Here is a 19952-nt window from a genome sequence, read left to right as displayed (position 1 = left end):
ACCTAGAAGAAATGGATAAATTCCTGGACACATACAATTTATCAGAGTTGAATCATGAAGAACTAGAAAACCTAAACAGACCAATAACGAGTAATGAGGTTGAAGTAGTAATAAAAAGTCTCCCAACAAAGAAAACTCCAAGACCAGATGGCTTCACTGCCAAATTCTATCAAACATTTAAAGAAAAACACCAATTCTTCTCAAACTCTTCCCAAAAAAATGAAGAGAAAGGAATGCTTCCAAATTCAGTCTATGAGGCCAGCATTACCCTTATATAAGAACCAGAAAAAGACACAACAAAAAAAGAGAAAACTATAGACCAGTGTTCCTAATGCACACAGATATGAAGATCCCAACAAAATACTAGCAAACAGAATTCAGCAACACATTAAAAAGATCATACACCATAATCAAGTGGGATTCTTCCCTGGTATGCAAGGGTGGTTCAACATGTACAAATCTATAAATGTGATATATCACATCAACAGAATGAAGGGAAAAAAATATCATTCTAATAGACCCAGAAAAAGCATTTGATAAAATCCAATACCCCTTCATGATAAAACCCCTTGACAAATTAGGTATAGAAGAATGTACCTCAACACAATAAAGGCCATATATGACAAATCCACAGCTAATATCATACTGAATAGACAAAAATAGGATGTTTTTTCTCTAAGATCTGGAACAAGACAAGGACGCCCGCTTTCCCCATTCGTATTCAACATAGTATTAGAAGTTCTAGCCTGTGCAATAAAGCAAGAGAAAGCAATAAAGGGCATCCAAATAGGAAAGGAAGAAGTCAAACTATCCCTATTTGCAGATGACATGATCCTATAAATAAAAAAACCTAAAGACTCCACCAAAAAATTACTGGAACTAATAAATAAATTCAGTGAAGCAGCAGGATATAAAATCAACACACAAAAATCAATAGCCTTCCTATATACCAACAATGAGATAGCCAAAGAAGAAATCAAGCAAGTAATCTCATTCACTATTGCTACCAAAAAATGAAATACCTAGTAGTAAATTTAACCAAGGAGGTGAAAGACCTCTACAGTGAAAACTGTAAAACAGTGGTGAAAAAAAATTGAAGAGGACACAAATAAATGGAAAGATATCCAATGTTCATGGTCAGAAGAATTAAAATCATCAAAAGGTTCATATTACCCAAAGAAATCTACACATTCAATTCAGTCCCTATCAAAATGCCAATGACATTCTTCACAGAAATAGAAAAACAACCTTAAAGTTTATATGGAACCACAAAAGACCCTGTATAGCAATAGCAGTCTTGAACAAAAAGAACAAAGTTGGAGGCATCACACTTTCTGACTTCAAAATATACTATAAAGCTGTAGTACTAAAACCACATGGAACTGGCATAAAAACAGATGAATTGACCAATGGAATAGAATAGAGAGCCCCCAAATAAACCCACACACAGCCAAGTGATTTTCAACGAAGTTGCCAGAAATATATAATGGGGAAAGGACAGCCTTGTCAATAAATGGTGCTGGAAAAATTGGATATCCACATGCAGGAGATTCAAACTAGACCCCTATCTCTCACATACACAAAATCAACTCAAAATGGATCAAAGACCTAAATTTAAGACCTGAAACTATGAAACTACTAGATAAAGAAAGAGGGGAATTGCTACTTGAAATGGAAGTGGGCAGCACTTTTTTGAGCAAGACTACAAAGGCACAGGCAAACTGTAAGGCAACCACTAAAAAAAAGTATGATTGATATGCTAAGAAAGGAGAGAAAATACAATCATAGAAACTGCTCAATTAAAATCAGAGAAGCCAGGAAAAAGAGTGGAAGACAAAAACTGCAACAAAGAACAATGGCAATGAATAGAAAACAGTAACAAATATGGCAGATATATATTTTTTTTCCTTTTTGTCTTTTTTCGTGTCTGGCAACGGATCGCAACCCTCAGTGTCGCACCCGCACCAGACCGGGACCAGCAATGGGATCGCAACCCTCGGTGTTGCCCCCACACCTCGCTCAGCCAGTGAGCGGGAACCGGTCTGTATGTGGGATCCGAACCCTCGGCGGGAGCGCCACCGCGCTTCCCAAGCGGCGCACTGTAGCAGTGTGCCACCGGGCCGGCCCCAAATATGGCAGATATTAATCCAACTATATCAATAATTACTTTAAATGTCAATGGTCTAAATACACCAGTTAAAAGACAGATTGTCACATTGGATAAAAAACAAAAAAAAACAAGACCCAACTATATGTTGTCTACAAGAAAATCACTTTTAAATATAAAGGCACATAGATTAAAAGTGAAGGAATAGAGAAAGATATGCCATGCTAACCTTAATCAAGAGAAATATGGAACTGCTATATTAATTTCAGATAGAGTAGGCTTCAGAAGCAAGAAAAATGACCAGGGATCATTACATAATGATAAAGTGGTCAATTCTCCAAGAATATAATCCTCAAATGTGTATGCACATAACAATAAAGCATCAAAATATGTGAAGCAAAAACTGATAGAACTGCAAGGAGAAATGAATGAATCCACTGTTGTAGTTGGAGACTTCCACACCCTTCTATCAGAAATGGACAGATTCATCAGGCAGACACAGTTGAACTCAGTGCCATCAATTGATTGGATATAATTGACATCTATAGACTACTTCATCCAACAACAGCAGAATACACATTTTTCTCAAGTTAACATGGGACATTCACCAAAATAGACTACATTCTGGCCTGTAGAACACACCTTAATACATTTAAAAGGATAGCAATAATACAATGCATGCTCTCAGGCCACAATAGAATTAAACCAAGAAATCCAGGAAGATAGCAGGAAAATCCAAATACTTGGAGATAAAACAACATGCTTCTAATTAACACATAGATCAAAGAAGAAATCTCAAGGGGCCGGCCCGTGGCTCACTCGGTAGAGTGCGGTGCTGATAACACCAAGGCCCCGGGTTCGGATCCCACATAGGGATGGCCGGTTCGCTCACTGGCTGAGCGTGGTGCTGACAACACCAAGTCAAGGGTTAAGATCCCCTTACCGGTCATCTTAAATAAATAAAAATAAATAAATAAATAAATAAATAAATAAATAAATAAATAAATAATAAAAAAATAAAAAAATAAAAAAATAAAATAAAAAATATCTTGACTAAATCAAAATACAGGAGCACAGATTAAGTTTCCTCTACAAAATGGGATAGGAATATTGGAAATGGAAAATGGAATACAGAATGTATAGGTTTGTATGGTAAATATATATTGTTATTAATGTCTACCCTGCTCACCCACTAGCCATGTTATTCCCTTGGGCTGTCAGTCATATGACACAAGAATAGACACAGGATCAAGTTTGGAAACTTGGAGTAATCTGTGCTCCTGGACACACTGATTCAAACAGGAATAGCCAGAGTACTTGTGGGGTTACTGATAAGGATCTTAAAAGGGGATCTTAGGTTGTAAAAATGTTGACACTAGAGCTGTTTCTTGTCATCTTATTTCCGAATGGAGAATAAGACCTATGGGGTGAGAACTTTTTCTCTTCTTAGAAGAGGGCTGGGCATATGTTAGACTTATAATATTTGTTGACTGTTCGCAGAATGAATGAAAATATTTTTCCTCCCTTCTAAAAGGGGATGTTTCAGGCAGCTGTGTTTTTTGAAAGATGAGCCTTTTCTCTTTTAAAAACAGTGAACAGGTTTTAGTGTGATGGTTTTTAGCCCAGCTAAAATTTTGGCTCTGGATTTAATAAGCTTTGGAGAGATTTTCAGATTAGTCATCAAGGATTGCTGGGAAAGAACAAAAGAGAATTGGATCTTGGTATAACAGGGAACAGAATATGAACAAGAAGCACAAGAGATAGAGAAGAAGGGAGGAGAAGGTAGCTTGACAGGTGGCTGGAGCTAGGGAAGTGGTTTCAGTGGGACTCATCAGTGAGGTGCCAGGTATGCCAGGAGAAGAATGTTAAATAGGCAGTAATCACATGTCCAGTAGTCCAATTGGATTGGAGTCTTGAGTCACCACATGAGTGGGGATGTCAAAATGTCTATGCTGATGGGCCGGCCCGGTGGCGCACTGCTATAGTGCACCGCTTGGGAGTGTGGTAGCGCTCCCGCCGAGGGTTCAGATCCCACGTACAGACCGGCTGTTCACTGGCTGAGCAAGGTGCGGGTGCAACACCGAGGGTTGCGATCCCGTTGCCGGTCCTGGTCCAGTACGAGCGCGACACTGAGGGTTGCGATCCGTAGCCAGTCACGAAAAAAGACAAAAAGGAAAAAAAAATGTCTATGCTGAGATTAAGCCCATCAGTCATCCAGTTTTCATGAGAATGGGAACTTTGCTCTGTCTACGTCAAGCACCCTCTCCTTGCAAGCTAGAAAGTGCCTGTTCTGTTCTATGAGGCTTTGGTCCACTGCTATCCTGGTACCCCATGACAACTGAGTTGATGGGTTGAACAATTAAGAGTGCCTCGGCTGGCACAGTGGGTGATGGACATCTCTGTTACATCCACTATATACAGATGAGAAGATTGAGGACCAAAGCAGTCAAATAACCTGTCCAAGGAACTTGGCTCTGACTCCAAAATATACTTTCTATCCACTTGACCATGGTGACTGTTCTACTTCTCTGCTAACTCCCAGTGAGGGAGAGGTTTGTAAAACTAGACAGACCCAAAGCCTGCTGAATTACTAGAGGAAGATCCAGCTGGAATGGGAGGAGGGAAGAGGTGGCTTTTCTGACCACTGTGCCCGGGTGAGGCTGCAGCACCTGCAAAGCAGATGGGGCCTGGCCCATGCAAAACCAGAGGGATGCTTTAGCCCTAAGGATCCTCACTGCCCAGCAAAATCAGCAAACCTCAGGATGGCAAATATGATGCCACTGTTTTATTTCTTAAAAAACTTTTTATGTTGGGGCCGGCCCGGTGGCGCACTGCTGCAGTGCGCCGCTTGGGAGTGTGGTGGTGCTCCCGCCGAGGGTTCGGATCCCACATACGGACCGGTTCCCGCTCACTGGCTGAGCGAGGGGTGGGCGCGGCACCGAGGGTTGTGATCCCGTTGCCGGTCCCGGTCCGGTGCGGGCGCTACACTGAGGGTTGCAGTCCGTTGCCGCACACGAAAAAAGACAAAAAGGAAAAAAAAAAAAACTTTTTATGTTCAGAAATCAGTGTCTGTTCCTCAACTAGATTATAGGCACATTGAGGGCAGGAACTTTCTACATTTTTGTGTCATGCCTGTATTCAGTGCTATATACGCTAAAAATCGTAAATGCTGGTTAACGAGTGCTCATGTAGAGCTTTTAGAACTTTTAGGGGATATATGGCACATGAATTTTTAGCAAATGAAAAATTTTTAGTAACAAAACATAAAAGAATGTTTTACCTCATCACTGTAAGTTGTAACCTTCACAAACATTCCCAAACCAGGAGCAGATTCAAGGAAATCATGTCTGCCTATGTCCCATTGCTGTATTTTGAAAGTCCCTGTTTCAAAAACATAAGATTAGACATGTAACATAAAATGTAAGAAACAGTAATAGATAGTTACTGCTAAATTAAATGAGTTTTTCATTTACTTAAATTACAAAGTACTCCTAGTTTGAACAGCTTGTATCTTGGTGATTAGGTCACCTCACAAAGTAGGAAGACTGAAACACAGAGGAGGACTTGGGTTCTTGTCTAGTTCTCAATCTTGTTGACTAAGTAACTTGACGAGTAACTCACCACTTTAAGCCTCAGTTTTCCATTCAGAAAAGTGGGGATAATACATATCCCCCTTAAACCTCTGAGTTGTGAGGACTGTTCAAAATAAGCCTATGAAAGGTTTTCACCTAGAATGTAAAGTCCATGTGGGCCAGGACTGGAAGATATAACTCCTGGACCTTTTCCACCATCCCCCAGTAGTGCTCTGACCTTTAGTTTCTTCCTCCCATAACTTAATCCTGTACAGTTCCAGCAGAATTCCTATCTAAAGCAAGTTGTGGTCACATCAAATCCTTCATTTCATTGTCTCCAGAAGCCCCTACTAAAGTTTGGATCACTAAAAGGTCTCCAACCTTCTCTCCTTAGTGTGTGATAGCTGTCACGTGGCTTGACTTCCCTTTGTACCTTGAAGGGTACAATAGGAATGAAAAAATAGCTAACATTGGGGCCGGCCCGGTGGCGCACTGGATAAGTGCGCTGCTTGGGAAGCGCAGCAGCGCTCCTGCCTGAGGGTTCGGATCCCATGTACAGACCGGTTCCCGCTCACTGGCTGAGCGAGGCGCGGGAGCCACGCCGAGGGTTGCGGTCCCGTTGCCGGTCCCCGGTCCGGTGCGGGGGCAACACTGAGGGTTGCGATCCGTTGCCGGACACGGAGAAAGACAAAAAAAAAATAGCTAACATTTATCGAGCCTTCCTTACGTGCCAGCTAGAATGCTAAGCATTTAACATGTGTTCTGAGGGAAGTATTTGTATTCATTCATTCACCCAGTCATTTGACAAGTATATATTGACCACCCTCCAGACAGAAGTGAGCAAAACAGACAATGTTCTACCTCCCAGGGAGCCTTCCTGCAGACATAAGCAGACAACAAACAAATATACAATGTAGAAGGTGTTAAGACTACTATAAGAAACTGTAAGTAACCAGGGACAGGTAGCACTGGGGACTTTTATGTATTATGTGGGGAAGTCAGGGAAGGCTTCTCTGACATTTGAGCAAAGACCTAAAGGATTAGAAGAGTGAAAATAAATATATAACATATATATATATATATATATTTATGGCATATAAATATAAATATACAATTTCATAAGGATAGAGAAAGAGGCACTACACTGCCTGAGTTTGAATCCTAACTGCTACTTGCTAGATATGTGACTATGGGCAAATTAGTTTTTCTGTGTTTTAGTTTCATCATATGTAAACTCATCATAAAAATAGTATTTACCTACATAGGGTTGTTGTCATGAGGATTCATATATGTGTAAATTGCTCACTTAGAATGGTGCTTGGGGCTGAGCCTGTGGCGCACTTGGGAGGGTGTGGCACTGGGAGCGCAGCAGTGCTCCCACCACAGGTTTGGATCCTATATAGGGATGACCAGTGCGCTCACAGCGCTCACTGGCTGAGCGCGGTGTGGCCGGTCTCAAAAAGGACAAAAAAAAAAAAAAAAGAATGGTGCTTGGCACATAATTAGCACTGAATAAAAGTGATATATATTATATGTATATATGTAATTTATACATATAAAATCATACACTCACTATTTTTGGTAAGTGAGGTGACTTTTCCCTTGTCACCACATTATGCTATCTCTGGGAAAAGATCTTTCCATGCAGGAGTATATGCAAAGGTCCTGGGGGCAGGAGCATATTGGAGTATTCAAGGAACAGCAGAGTTGCTGGATTGAGGTTAGGGAGAAAATGGTAGGAGATGATGTTGAAGGAGTAGCAGGGACTGGATCATGGAGGGTCTACAAGTCCATTGTAAGCATTTGGGGAAGAAATTGAGTGGAGTGACATGATATAACTTTCCTTTTAAATTTTTATTGTGGCTGTTCTGTGGGGAAAAAGATGAAGAAGGGTCAAGGGTGGAGGCAGTGAGGCTATTGCGGCTTGGACCGTGTGATAGTGATGGAGGTTGTAGAAAGTGCCAGAGTCTGTATTATTGTCCCCATCTTAGAGGTTGGAAACTGGGTCTCAGAGAAAGTAACAGCCGAAACCCACAGCTAATAAGGTGTAGAGGCAAAATTAGAACCAAGGCAGTCTGATTCCAAACCCTGGAACTACTAACTCCAGTACTACTCCTAGAAGGCAAGGGAGAGTCAAATCTCTGATAGGGACTTGAGACGCAAACTTGACCTCGGATACTGACCATGGAGGGCAGTCCCTGGAAAATGAAATACCCTTTGGGGGACATTTAGAGGGAACACTTCCTGGGTTAGGAACACAGAAAGCAACTCTCAGGCCCTGCCTGAACTGCAGAGTGACTTCAGTCTTAGGCATCTTTGAATAATAGTGGCCTATCCCCGCTCTCCTCCCCAGAGTTTGTTAACTATACATATAATGTATGTGTAATACTTTTTAGAATGGTTCATCTCTAGGAGGTCTTTAAAATGGTATCCTTGATGGTTCTGGACAAGATGTAATAAGTCAATTTCATCCTATTTTCCTGCTGATTACAACTAAAAGCCCTGGGCAAAATGTATAAAGCAACTATGAGAGATTCTGAAAGGTGGAGGAAAGAAGGTAGACTGGCTGGCGACCTCAGGACTCAAAGCACAGCTCAGCAGTGGGTTACCTGTTCCTATGTACCACAGTCTGAGTGCTAGAATAATCTGTAGCCTGCAAGTGCAGGCCAGATTTATAAAAAGATAGAGAATCTGCTCAGGAAAAACCTGTCTCTATCCAAAGGATCTGGAATAGGGGGCCTGGCATGGTGAAATCCCTTTGACTATACCTGCCCTACTCCAGATGAACACCATGAAAGAAGTTGCACCCCTCCCCACAGGATGCCTCAGCTGGGGAAACTATGGGGTGGAGCCCTAGGAGCAGGCCCACTCTGCACTAAGTGAAGGACCATGAAGAGTTGGCACCCCTCCTCTACACTAGAGAATGGGGGAGGATTACAGAGAGGGGGAGCTGAAGAAAAAGATCTTTAAATCTGTAAATGAAGTCCTGAGCACACCTCTGATCAGCCCATGCATGAAACTGACTATAATTAGTACAGCAAAATCTTTGAAAATCCAACTATAGTGTGGAATACTTCCCAGGTATCAGATTGGCCTCTAGATAGCACACAAGCGGAGCACACCAGAACAGTAGTGCAAAGTTTCAGAAAATGAAATTAACATTAGGATGTGTGTTCTGAATCTAAATGGTTGACCACCTGCTAAAATAGAATATATTCATAGGAATCAGAGTCATAACGTAATACTCGAAATGCCCAGGACACAATTCAAAATTGCTCAACATGCCAAGAACCAGGAAAATCTCAACTTGAACAAGAACAGGCAGTTAACAGATGCCAACAACAAGATGACAAATGCTGTAATTACCTGACAAGAACTTTAAAGCAGCCATCATAAAAATGCCTTAATAAGCAGTATGAACACCCTTGAAGTAAATGGAAAAATAAAGTCTCAGCAAAAAAAGTAGAAGATATAAAAAGAACAAAATGGGGCCGGCCCGGTGGCGCACTGGATAAGTGCGCCGCTTGGGAAGCGCGGCGGCGCTCCCGCCCGAGGGTTCGGATCCCACATACAGACCGGTTCCTGCTTACTGGCTGAGCGAGGCACGGGAGCAACACCGAGGGTTGCGATCCCGTTGCCGGTCCCTGGTCCGGTACAGGGGCAACACTGAGGGTTGCGATCCATTGCCGGACACGGAAAAAGACAAAAGACAAAAAAAAAAAAAAAAGAACAAAATGGACAATTAGAACAGGAAAAATATAATATTCAAAATTAAAACCACTGAATGGACTCAATAAAAGAATGGAGATGAAAGTCAGTGAACTTGAAACTAGGTCAATAGAAATAATCTAATCTGGACAATGGAGATAAAAATAGATTTTTTTTTAAAAAAAAATGAGCCTCAAACAGAGTTTCATGCACCTGTAGGACAATATCAGAAGTCTAGGATCTTTGTTATTGGAGTTCCAGAGGAGAGGAGAAAAAGTGTGTGGCTAAAAAGATATTGGAGGAAATAATGGCTGAAAACTTCCCAAATTTGGTAAAGGACTTAAACCTACAGATTCAAAAAGCTCAGTGTATCCCAAACAGGATCACCCCCACCCCAAGTCTATCCCCACATATATCACAATGAAATTACTCAAAACTAAACACAAGAAGAAAAAAAAAAGAGAAAACAAAGAGAAATGATGTAATAACAATAGGGAAATAACAGTTTGAATGACAGATTTCTCATCAGAATCATGGATGCCAGCAGGCAGTGGCACTTTTTTCAAGTGTTGAAAGAAAATAATTGTCAAACAGAATTTTATATCCAGCAAAAATATCCTTGAGGAATGAAGATGAAATATTTTTAGCCCAGGGAAAACTAGGAGAACTTGTCTTCAGAACACCTGCTTTAAAAGAATTGCTGAAAGAAGTTCTTTAAACAGAAGAAAAAAAAAAGATAACAGAAGGAAACTTGGGACATCAGAAGCAAAGAAAGAACAATGGAAAGGGTATACATCTGCGGGAACGACAACAGACTCTTCTCTATTTTTAAGGCTGACAGTTTAAATATATTTGAATGTTGAAAGCAAAAATTGTAACGTTGTCTGATGTACTTTTCAGTGTAAGTGGAGGTAATATTTAAGACCACTATATTTTAAAGGGTGGGGGTGCAAAGAGACTTAAATGGGGTTAAGATTTCTACATTCCTTTTGAAATGGTAGAATATCGATACTAGTAGACTGATAAGTATATGTACGATAATCCCTAGAGTAACCACTAATAAGAGGTGAGGAAAGAGATATAGTGAAAAACACTATCGGTAAACCGAAATGGAATATTAAAAAACGTTCAAGTGACCCAGAGGAAGGCTAGAAATGGAAAACAAGGGAACAAAAGGTAGAAGGAACAAAAAGAAGACAAATAATAAAATGGCTAAATCCTGACATCGATAATTACATGTAAATGGCATGAACCGAGATTAGACGAAGATGATCAGAATGGCTTTTTGAATGACCCAATTTGAATGCAGTCTACAATTATAAACGCAGTCTACAAAAAAATCACTTTGAATATAGTGCTATAAATAAGTGAAAAGTAAAAGGATGAAGGAAGATATAGCACTCTGACATGAATCTTAAAAAAGCTTGAGTGGCTATATAAATATTAGATAAAGTAGGCTTCAGAGCAAGGAAAATTCCCAGGGACAAAGAGAAATTGCATAACGATAAAGGTGTCATTTCACTGAGAAGACACACCATTCTGATGCACCAACAATAGAGCGTTAACACGTGGAGTGAAACTGAGAACTGAAAACAGAAATGGAAGATCCAGTTTACAGTTGGTACCTCGACGCTCCTCAGTACTCGACAGAACTGCTAGACAGAAGATCAGCAAGGACACAGAACCGAACAGCACCGTCAACCAGCAGGACCTGCTTGACATTTATAGGACATTCTTCCCAGCACCGACAGAATACAGGTTCTGTTCAAGTGAGTATGGAACATTCAGCAGCTGAGGCAACAAGGCCCTCAATGTGACTAGGCACCTGTGCCAAACAGCTGAGTGCTCCTGGAGAAAAGCCACAGCCCAGCTGACTGATCATTTTCTAAGTATCTGATCACCTAGAAATCTGCTGTAGAAAACAACTGGTTTCCTGCTCCTGCTGAGCCTCTTCCAGCACCCTGCCCCACCCCCACCTCTCAGATGGTTACTTTGTCTCTTATGGAAACAGTGAGGGTCTCCATCTGTCCACGACCAAACATCCTACCCCTCTGCAACCTACCTTTTCTGCTCCCTCTCTTTGGGATGGTTGGGGTGTCTCTGTCCTGTCAGTGGCCACCCTCTTATTTTTCTGGGACTTCGCTCTTGTTGCAGTCCCCACACTTACCCACACTGGGCTCTTCTTGTCCGCATGCCAGTATGCTCTTGGTAGGCCCTCGGCTACATCCTGTAAGGTGCTAGAGAGCAGTGACATTTTTTCCCTCTTTCTTTGGATATCTGGGGCCTGGAAATAAGCCTAGAACGTGAGTGAAAGTGTGTCCCACAGCACATGTTCAATAAAGGATTTTAAATGAATGAGGGCCACCAGTTGGGCCCCCTGTTAAAACGCCAGTGTTCCCGGCGTCCTGCCTTGAGTCGTCAGAGTGAACGAGGGTAATTTCTACTGCTCTTGCCCTGATCCTGCAGCCCTAAGTGCGCGCCTCCATCCCCGCCCCCGACCTCCGGCGCAGTGTCGAGAAGGCGTCGTGCCCCGCCGCGGCCAGCAGGTGGCAGGAGAGCAGCGCGGCTCGGGGGCTGAGGCCTGGGGCAGCCGCGGTGTGCCCTGCAGGGCCGCGGGCAGGTGCGTGAACGTCCGCACGCTGCTCAACGCGGAGTCGGCGCACTGTGAACTCTGAGCGACACGTGACGAAGGGCGCCCTGCCTTACCTGGATTCTCACGTGCAGAGCGTTTCTATCAGCTCGTGCATTAGTTCCATCCTGTAACGAACGCTGTAGGGTAGGTGTAGCGATACTCAGTTTACAGAGGAGGAGCCCGACGGCTGAGTGACTTATCTAAAATCATGCGGATAGTCAGTGGGCAGGGCCAGGATTAAAATTCAGCAGGGTTGATCCCAAATTGAGGGCACTGGGCATCACAGCCTACACCACCACGCACCACAGACTCATGCGGTGCGCGTGTGTGTGTGTCTTAAACCGACCCCAAATACAGTTCCTGCAGAGGCTCTGGGCGCAGACCTCACTTCCCAGGTCCCCTTCTCCTCGGGTTTCCAGTCTGGTAAACACAGAGCCTCCTGCAGGCCAGGCACCTGCTGGGTGCTGTGGGAGGGGAGCTGCCCCAAGCACACAGATGGTCTGGTCTCCAGGTACCCTGTGCACACCCCTGGTGGGGCTGTCCCACTTGCTCCGGACTGAGTGCAGGAGGCTGGAACCACGGGTCATTTGGGTTGGTATTAGAAAAAGAAAACATATTCATTGTAGGAAGTTTAGAGAGTAAAATCTCTAGACATTTTTGGCATTCAGTATTATCCTTCTAGCCTTTTTCCTAGTACGTGCTATATATTTTATAAAGAATAAGATTATATACATTCTATCTGTAGATTGATTTTTCCACCTGATTTTTGTGACCGTCTTCAGTCTCGAATATTCTTGTATTACCTAAGTTGAGGTCTATCTGGAGGGCTGAAGAAAACTCCAATGTTACCTGCCCAATGCTTGGTCATTCTGCGTTTGATGAGTGAGTGAAGGAATGGAGGGCCCGCGTTGTGGAGTCTAAAGCCAAACTGTCTGGTTAACCCCTGGCTCCGCTGCTCACAAGCTATACGATCTTGGGTGCATTTACAGAACCTCTCAGAAGAAAGCGGAGGGTAGTCGCAGGCCCTGCCTCTCAGGATGGTCACGGAGATTAAATGAGTTAAAACATGCAGAGCACCGAGAGCATTGCCTGGCCCATAGGAATCACTCAAAACATGCTAACCACAATTAATCATTACTGTGTAAGGCAGAATAGGGCGGGTGACAGAAGAGGTGCGATGCTTACTTAAAATTTTCAGTGGCTCCCCAGTGCTCTTAGGATGAAATCCAAATTCATCAGTATGCTCCTCAGGCCTCCAGGAGTAACAGAGGGATGTCCAGAAAGGTGAGTGGTGTTTAAACTGAAACTTCGAGAATGAGTGGAGACCTCTAGGCAGGGGAGAGGGGCCTATAAATTCCCACTGTCGTATGGGAGGTTGGATAGTCTCATCTGGTTTCTCCCGAAGTTTGCTGCACGTTGGAGTCACCTGGGACCTATAATGCTAGATGCCTGGCTCCCACCCCCGAAGTTCGATTTAATTGATGAAGGGGTGAGACCTGGGCACAGAAGGCAGTTGCTTTCAAGAGTAGCTATAAACATAGTGATCTCTTCTAGAATGTTCCGGGTTTCTGGGAGGATCTTTTGTTTTCCTATAACCTTTTTGAGAGTCTGAGTAGAGGGAGCGTGTTGCTGACAGAGGTGCATGGATCATCACTGTAAAGCTCCATGCATTGTCACAAGTGGAATCACCCTGGTGAAGATGTCCTCAGCACCCCAGAAGCCCCCATGCCACCTGTCACTCCCTGCTCCCCCCAGAAGTAACGACTACTCTGACTTCCAAAGACAGGTTGTTTTGTCTGTTTCTGTACTTTATATCATTTTGCTTACGCTTGTGTCTGGCTCCTCTTAACCCTTTGCTTGTGAGATTCATCTGTGTCTTTATATGTAGGTGTAGATTATTTATTGTCATTGCTGTTTACCTGGCCACAGGGTGCGCCTGTGTTCCACTTAAGCAATGTGTAGGAGTTGCATGTCTTCTTGAACACTTGTTATTTTCTATCTTTGTCATTGTGGCATTCAGTGGGTGTGCAGTGGTGTCTCATGGGCTTTGCTTTGCATTTTCCTGATGATTGATGAACTTGAGCACCTTCTTATCTATTTCCTGGCCATGTGGGTCTCCTCTCCTGTGAAGCATCTGTCAGTCTTTTGCTAGTTTTTCTATCCTGTGGACACGGGATGGCCCTCCATTGCTGGTTTGTCATTTTCGCAGTCATTTCAGAGACTGTGCATATCTTCACGTTTATTCTTAGGCATGTGTCATTTTTAATCACCAAGGAGAAGCAATTGAAAGGGCAGACACTCTTCTCAAATCATCGTACTTAGAAGCCATGGACATTTGCGAAGGGCTGTGGCAAGGCATGGTGTCAGCAGGAATCGGCAGTACTCCTGAGGTGAGAGCGCTTTCCCTGGCCCCAGAGAAGACAGCTGCCACACCTCGTGCTCACGGGAGTGTGGTGGACACTGTGAGCCCCATCCTGGCCCCTTCAGATCCCTCTTCCAGCTGTGTCTGCCCACCCCCAGCTTTGGCATGCTTTCCTGTGACCTGCAACCTTAGATGGGTGCCTGGAGCACGGAGCCGTATTCCCTCGCAGAGGACGGGGACTGCGTGTGAGCGTTAGTACCCGCCTCCCCACCAGAGCCCGTAGCCATGGAAAACTGTTTGGCCTGGAGGTGAAACAAATTGTGTGCTGTTTCTCGCCCAACTATCTTCTTAAATGTTTTTTTAATTGTGGTAAAATATATGTAACATAAAATTTACCATTTTCTTAACCATTTTGAGTGCCCATTTCACTGACATTAGGCACATTCACACTGTGTGCAGCCATTACCACCATCCATCTCCAAAACATTGTCATCTTCCCAGACTGAAACTCTGTCCCCATGTAAGCTGTAACTCCCCAGCTCCTGCTTTCTGTCTCTATGAATTTGAATACTCTAAGTGCCTTATATAAGTGGAATCCTGCAGTATTTGTCCTTTTGGGTCAGGCGTATTTCACTTAGCATAATGTTTGCAAGGTCCATCCATGTTGTAGCATGTGTCAGAGACTCCTTCCATTTTAAGGCTGAGTGACACTCCACTGTGCGGATGGACCGCACTTTGTTTATTCGTTCATCTGTTGATGACATTTGTGGGTTTTCTACCATTTGGCTAATGTGAATAATGCTGCTATAAACATTGGCATACAAGTATCTGTTTGAGTCCCTGCTTTCAATTCTCTTGGGTAGGGACTTAGGACTTCTCTGCTCTCAGGCAATTTCTCTTCCTTTCAGGGAGGATTTAAGCCGGAGTCAGAGCCACACCTCCGTCTTTACTAGGCTTGGGGCAGGTACTCAGAGGCCAGGTTAACAAGGTTAGAGAGTCCAAGAGGGTGGGAACTAACATTGATAGGGCACCTGCAGCATGTCAAGGACTGTACCAGGTGCTTTGCTGCTCCGTGGCAGGTGTTTTCTCCAGGTCACAGACAAGGAAACAGCTCAAAGTCACCCAGCTATTAGGCAATAAAAGCAGATTTCAAAGAGCATCTCTGTCTCCAAAGCCTGTTCTCTATTGCTCTGTGGTGCTCTGAACCACCTCCACCTGGGGAAAGTGGAAAGCCAATTCCTCAAATTTCTTGTCTATTTTTAGTCCTAATGAGGAAAAAAAAAAACTTTCAGGTAGAATTTGATGAGTGGCTCTGAGGTCATCATTCTTGAACTTTCTAGATGGGAGTATTCCACTGGACTCGGTGGTCCTAAGAGCTGTGAAGGGAGAAACACAGCATAGCTGGTGTGTGTCCTTCCTGGACTAGAGATCTGGGACATGGTCACATGACCCTACAGAGTCCCAGATTTTTTTTATCTGGTTTTTCATTTTAACAGTGATCTAAAAATTAGATATAAGGATATTCTTGATGAGCACTTCTTAACCAAGCAGCGTTCGACGCTTGCAGTTACGATTGAGTCGCACTAAGTGAAGTCAAGAGATATCGCAAGCAGCTGAAGGCTTTGCAGTAGTTAGTGAGACAGGGAGGTGCAAACACAGAGTGGTTTGTTAGCACAGGCAACATCGGTGCGCCAGACTGCGAAGAACCTCGCCCGCAGCAGTCGCTCATGGATTCCCACTGCAAACAGATAAACTGAGCCGGGTCCCGGCGTTTGACATAGGGACTTGCAACAGGTCATGAACAAAAAAATATAGAGCAAATATGCATGAAATGTTGCCATCAAGGGGACTTTTAAAGGAATATTTAAGAATTGTATTTTGGAGTATGTTATCACATTATTTGGCACATCAGAGTAATGACTGACAAAGATAGGATCATAGACAATAGGAAAAATAATGACAATAATAGAAATTTAACTGATGGCCCATCATGCATAAAGTTCTTTTAAGTGAAGTTCATAACAGTTGTGTAGGAAACACACCTAAACACCACCCTGTTATTAAATCCAACATTGGTGGTTTGTGTGCCTCTTTAACTCTTGTAGTATTTATTTTCTCAAAGCCTACTGTGACTGTAACAACTTTATTTTTGTTTGTATTTGCATGGTATGTCTTTTTCCATTCTTTTTCTTGCAAACTTTCCTTATACTTAAAGTGTTTCTTTTGGAAACAGGATATAGTTGTATTTTTTTAAAAATCCAGTCAGACAATCTTTGCCTCTTAATTGGAGTGCTTTGTCCATTTATACATCTTAATATGATGTAAAATATAGTTGGGTTAAACCTGCCACATTGCTACTTGGTTTTTGTTTGTCCTATTTGTTCCTTGTTCCTTTATTCCCCCGAGAAAGAAAAAACAATCTGAGCTATGCAAGGTCTGCTAAATTTCCTAGGCCCAGAGAGAGATGGGCCCGGAGCTTCAGTCATGTCCTCCTTCCATGTCTGAGATAACTGGTAAAAGCAGCCGTTTCCAGACTGGCTAGCACTGCAAAGAGTTGGAACTTATCCAGATGTTACCATTGTGACTCTTGTCCTTTTCTTCAATGCAATGTTCCTGGAATTTATGAACAAAGAAAAATGTATGGCCAATCGGTAACTTATGTTATTTTAGCAAATCAATGCAAATTCTTTGCAAACAACTTTAGAACTGCCCCTTTAAAATTCTCTTTTTTGGGCCGAGCCCGTGGCGCACTTGGGAGGGTGCGGCACTGGTAGTGCGGCAGCGCTCCCGCCACAGGTTCGGATCCTATATAGGGATGACCGGTGCACTCACAGCGCTCACTGGCTGAGCACGGTGCGGCCAGTCTCAAAAAGGACAATAAAAAAAAGATTCTCCTTTTTTCCTTTAAAGATTACTGATTGACCCAAATAAACTGTTTTATATTTTTGCCTTGGTTTTTTTTTTTTTTTTTTTTTTTTTTTTTTTTTTTTTTTTTTTTTTTGTAGTCTGGTGTACCTGGCAGAATTCAGAGCAAACCCCCTCCCCACCAACCACATGGTGTTTCCTCTTGGACTCAGTGCTCAGTACCAGCACCGCTGAGTTAACACATTGATTTCTCCCAACTCCAGAGGTTTCACTGCTTTCAAAAGGGTGAGTCCTCCTAAATTAGGATCTCCCTCTTTTTTGGTAGAGGTCTAGACATTATTTATAGTTTCTTCTAACTTCTTCTCTTTCCCTTTTCAGAAGGAGGGTCCATCTCTACCCATGGACAAGGTTTAGGTAAAGCTAGACTACTTTTTCACTGTCACCACATGGCGGTAGATTCAGGTTATGGTTTTGTAGTCTCTGACTTTGTCCCTGGGTAAGAGACCAAGTAAAAAGGAATTCTGCCATTCTGCCTCTACCATGGAGGGGGAAGTCTGGGTCATGGTATTGAAAGGTTTGCACACCTATGTGATTTAGTTTGATATTGGTTGAAGAAATGAAAGATTACACAGCATGCTTTGAAGTTACAGCTGTCTTTTATAAATCACAATTTGATCTGCCTCATTCACTTGTGAACAACTTCTACTAGTCTCAAATTGGAAGTGCATAGGGGTGAATTTCTCTCCCCAAAGCTAAGAGACATTTGCTCTCTGGCACAATCAGGGGCTCTAGGAGGTGTCAAGATGTTTGTCCATGATGCACGGTGGTGTTGTAGGGTTTTCTGAAAAAAGAACATTTACAGGGGCTGTTCTGCTCACCCAGAAGATGCAGATAAAGGGTGGTCACCAGGCACCTTGAGTATTCTGCCACTGCAAGGCAGCCTGAGACTTCAGGACATGTAAGAGTAGGCATCATGGCTCATTGGTGACTCTGAGAAGTGATACTCATAAGCACCACATTTTTTTTTTTGTCTTTTTTTTTGTCTTTTTCCGTGTCCGGCAATGGATCGCAACCCTCAGTGTTGCCCCCGTACCGGACCGGGGACCGGCAACGGGATTGCAACCCTCGGTGTTGCTCCCACGCCTCGCTCAGCCAGTGAGCGGGAACCGGTCTGTATGTGGGATCCGAACCCTCGGGCGGGAGCGCCGCCGCGCTTCCCAAGCGGCGCACTATCCAGTGCGCCACCGGGCCAGCCCCAAGCACCACATTTTTGACCGCACACACTGCCCTAACTTGGTCACATTTGAAGGAGGTTTTAAAGGACGGAAAATTGCTCATCAAAAACTAAGCTTTCCCTTAAGGTATAACCCCTGTTTAGCACTCTAGCTGGTTTTACATTCGATATAATGTAGGCTCTCAAACACAAAGGCATGCCAGATGATATGGATGTGTCCCCCAGTTTTGTGTATTCGTAGCTTGATCCCCACTGTGACTGTTAAGAGGGTGGGAAGTCCTGTTGTGGTGACTGAAAGATGGGGCCTTGAAGAGGTGATTAGATTATAGGACCATGCAGTAGTGAATGGATTAAAAATGGTGGTCAGAAGTATAGTTCTGAGGGCTTTAAAAGGAAGAGCACAGGGACTTCCAGTCAAGATGGTGGAATAGATGGTCCCTAGCATCACTCTCTCCCACAAATCAACCGATTTAAACTATAAAAACATAACATCAAGTGCATATGGAATGGGGAGACATCCAGCAGGGGAAGCAGAAGCTCCACGGAGACCACATGCCCTGCGGGGCCACTGTTGCACGATCCGGCAGATAGGCTTCACTGCCGCCACCGGCTCCATTCCCAGCCCAGCCCAGTGCGCACAGAGTGGGGAGACGTCTGGCAGGGGAGGCGGAGGCTCTGCAGAAACCACACCCCCTGTGGGGCCGCCACTGCGTGATCCAGCAGGTAGGCTTCACCGCAGGCACCTGGCTCCATTCCCAGCCCAGCCTAGTGAGCATGGAGCAAGGATACGTCTGGCAGGGGAGGCGGGAACTCCACGGGGACCACACTGCTGTCGTGTGATCCAACAGCCCGGCCCAATGCGTACAGAGCACAGAGACATCCATCAAGGGAGAAAGAAGCTCCGTAGAGTCCACACACCCAGTGGGGGGGCTGCCACCATGCAATCCAGCAGCAGGTAGGCTTCACCGCTGATACCCGGCTCCATCCCAAGCCTGGCCTAGTGCGCACAGAGCAGGGAGACATCCTGTAGGGGAAGGGGAAGCTCTGCAGAGACCACACGCTCTGTGGTGCCTCGGTGCATCCCAGCAGCCCAGGCCAGAGTGCACGGGACAGGGAGAAGTCCAGCATGGGAGGTGGAAGCTCAACAGAGACCACACACCCTGCGATACCGCCCTGTGATCCAGCAGCCTGGCAGAGTCCAAGCTGATCAGAGAGGTGGCTCCCCGGAGAGGCCCAAGACCCAAGGCAACCACACATGCAAGGCACTAGTGGCCAACTGAGCAGTCACTGAGGTAGCCATACCAAATTGGCAACCCCAGCAACATCTTAGTCAGTCAATAGTATCAAACCTGTGGACTGTGAAACCCCCTGCCACAATGAATAAAAAGCAAAGAAAAGATACCAGAAATATGAAAAGTCAACAAAGTACACCACCAAAGGGTAATAACTCTCAAGCTCTATATCCTATAGAA

At 44.0% G+C, this 19952-nt stretch overlaps 1 protein-coding gene across 1 annotated transcript in view; it reads right to left on the bottom strand.

The window, feature by feature from the left end:
- The window catches only part of LOC103587734 (transmembrane emp24 domain-containing protein 11), a 43560-nt gene that overhangs the window by 8188 nt on the left and 15420 nt on the right, over nucleotides 1-19952 (bottom strand). Inside the window, exon 2 of the mRNA XM_008569275.1 lies at nucleotides 5388-5488. Coding sequence (XP_008567497.1) covers nucleotides 5388-5488 — 101 coding nt within the window. The remainder of the gene's footprint in view (nucleotides 1-5387; nucleotides 5489-19952) is intronic.

The sequence above is a fragment of the Galeopterus variegatus genome, unplaced genomic scaffold, assembly GCF_000696425.1.
Source record: "Galeopterus variegatus unplaced genomic scaffold, G_variegatus-3.0.2 Scaffold26, whole genome shotgun sequence".
NCBI classification, from domain to species: domain Eukaryota; kingdom Metazoa; phylum Chordata; class Mammalia; order Dermoptera; family Cynocephalidae; genus Galeopterus; species Galeopterus variegatus.
The sequence above is the reverse complement of the archived record's forward strand: the minus strand, read 5'-3'. Positions and strand labels throughout refer to the sequence as shown.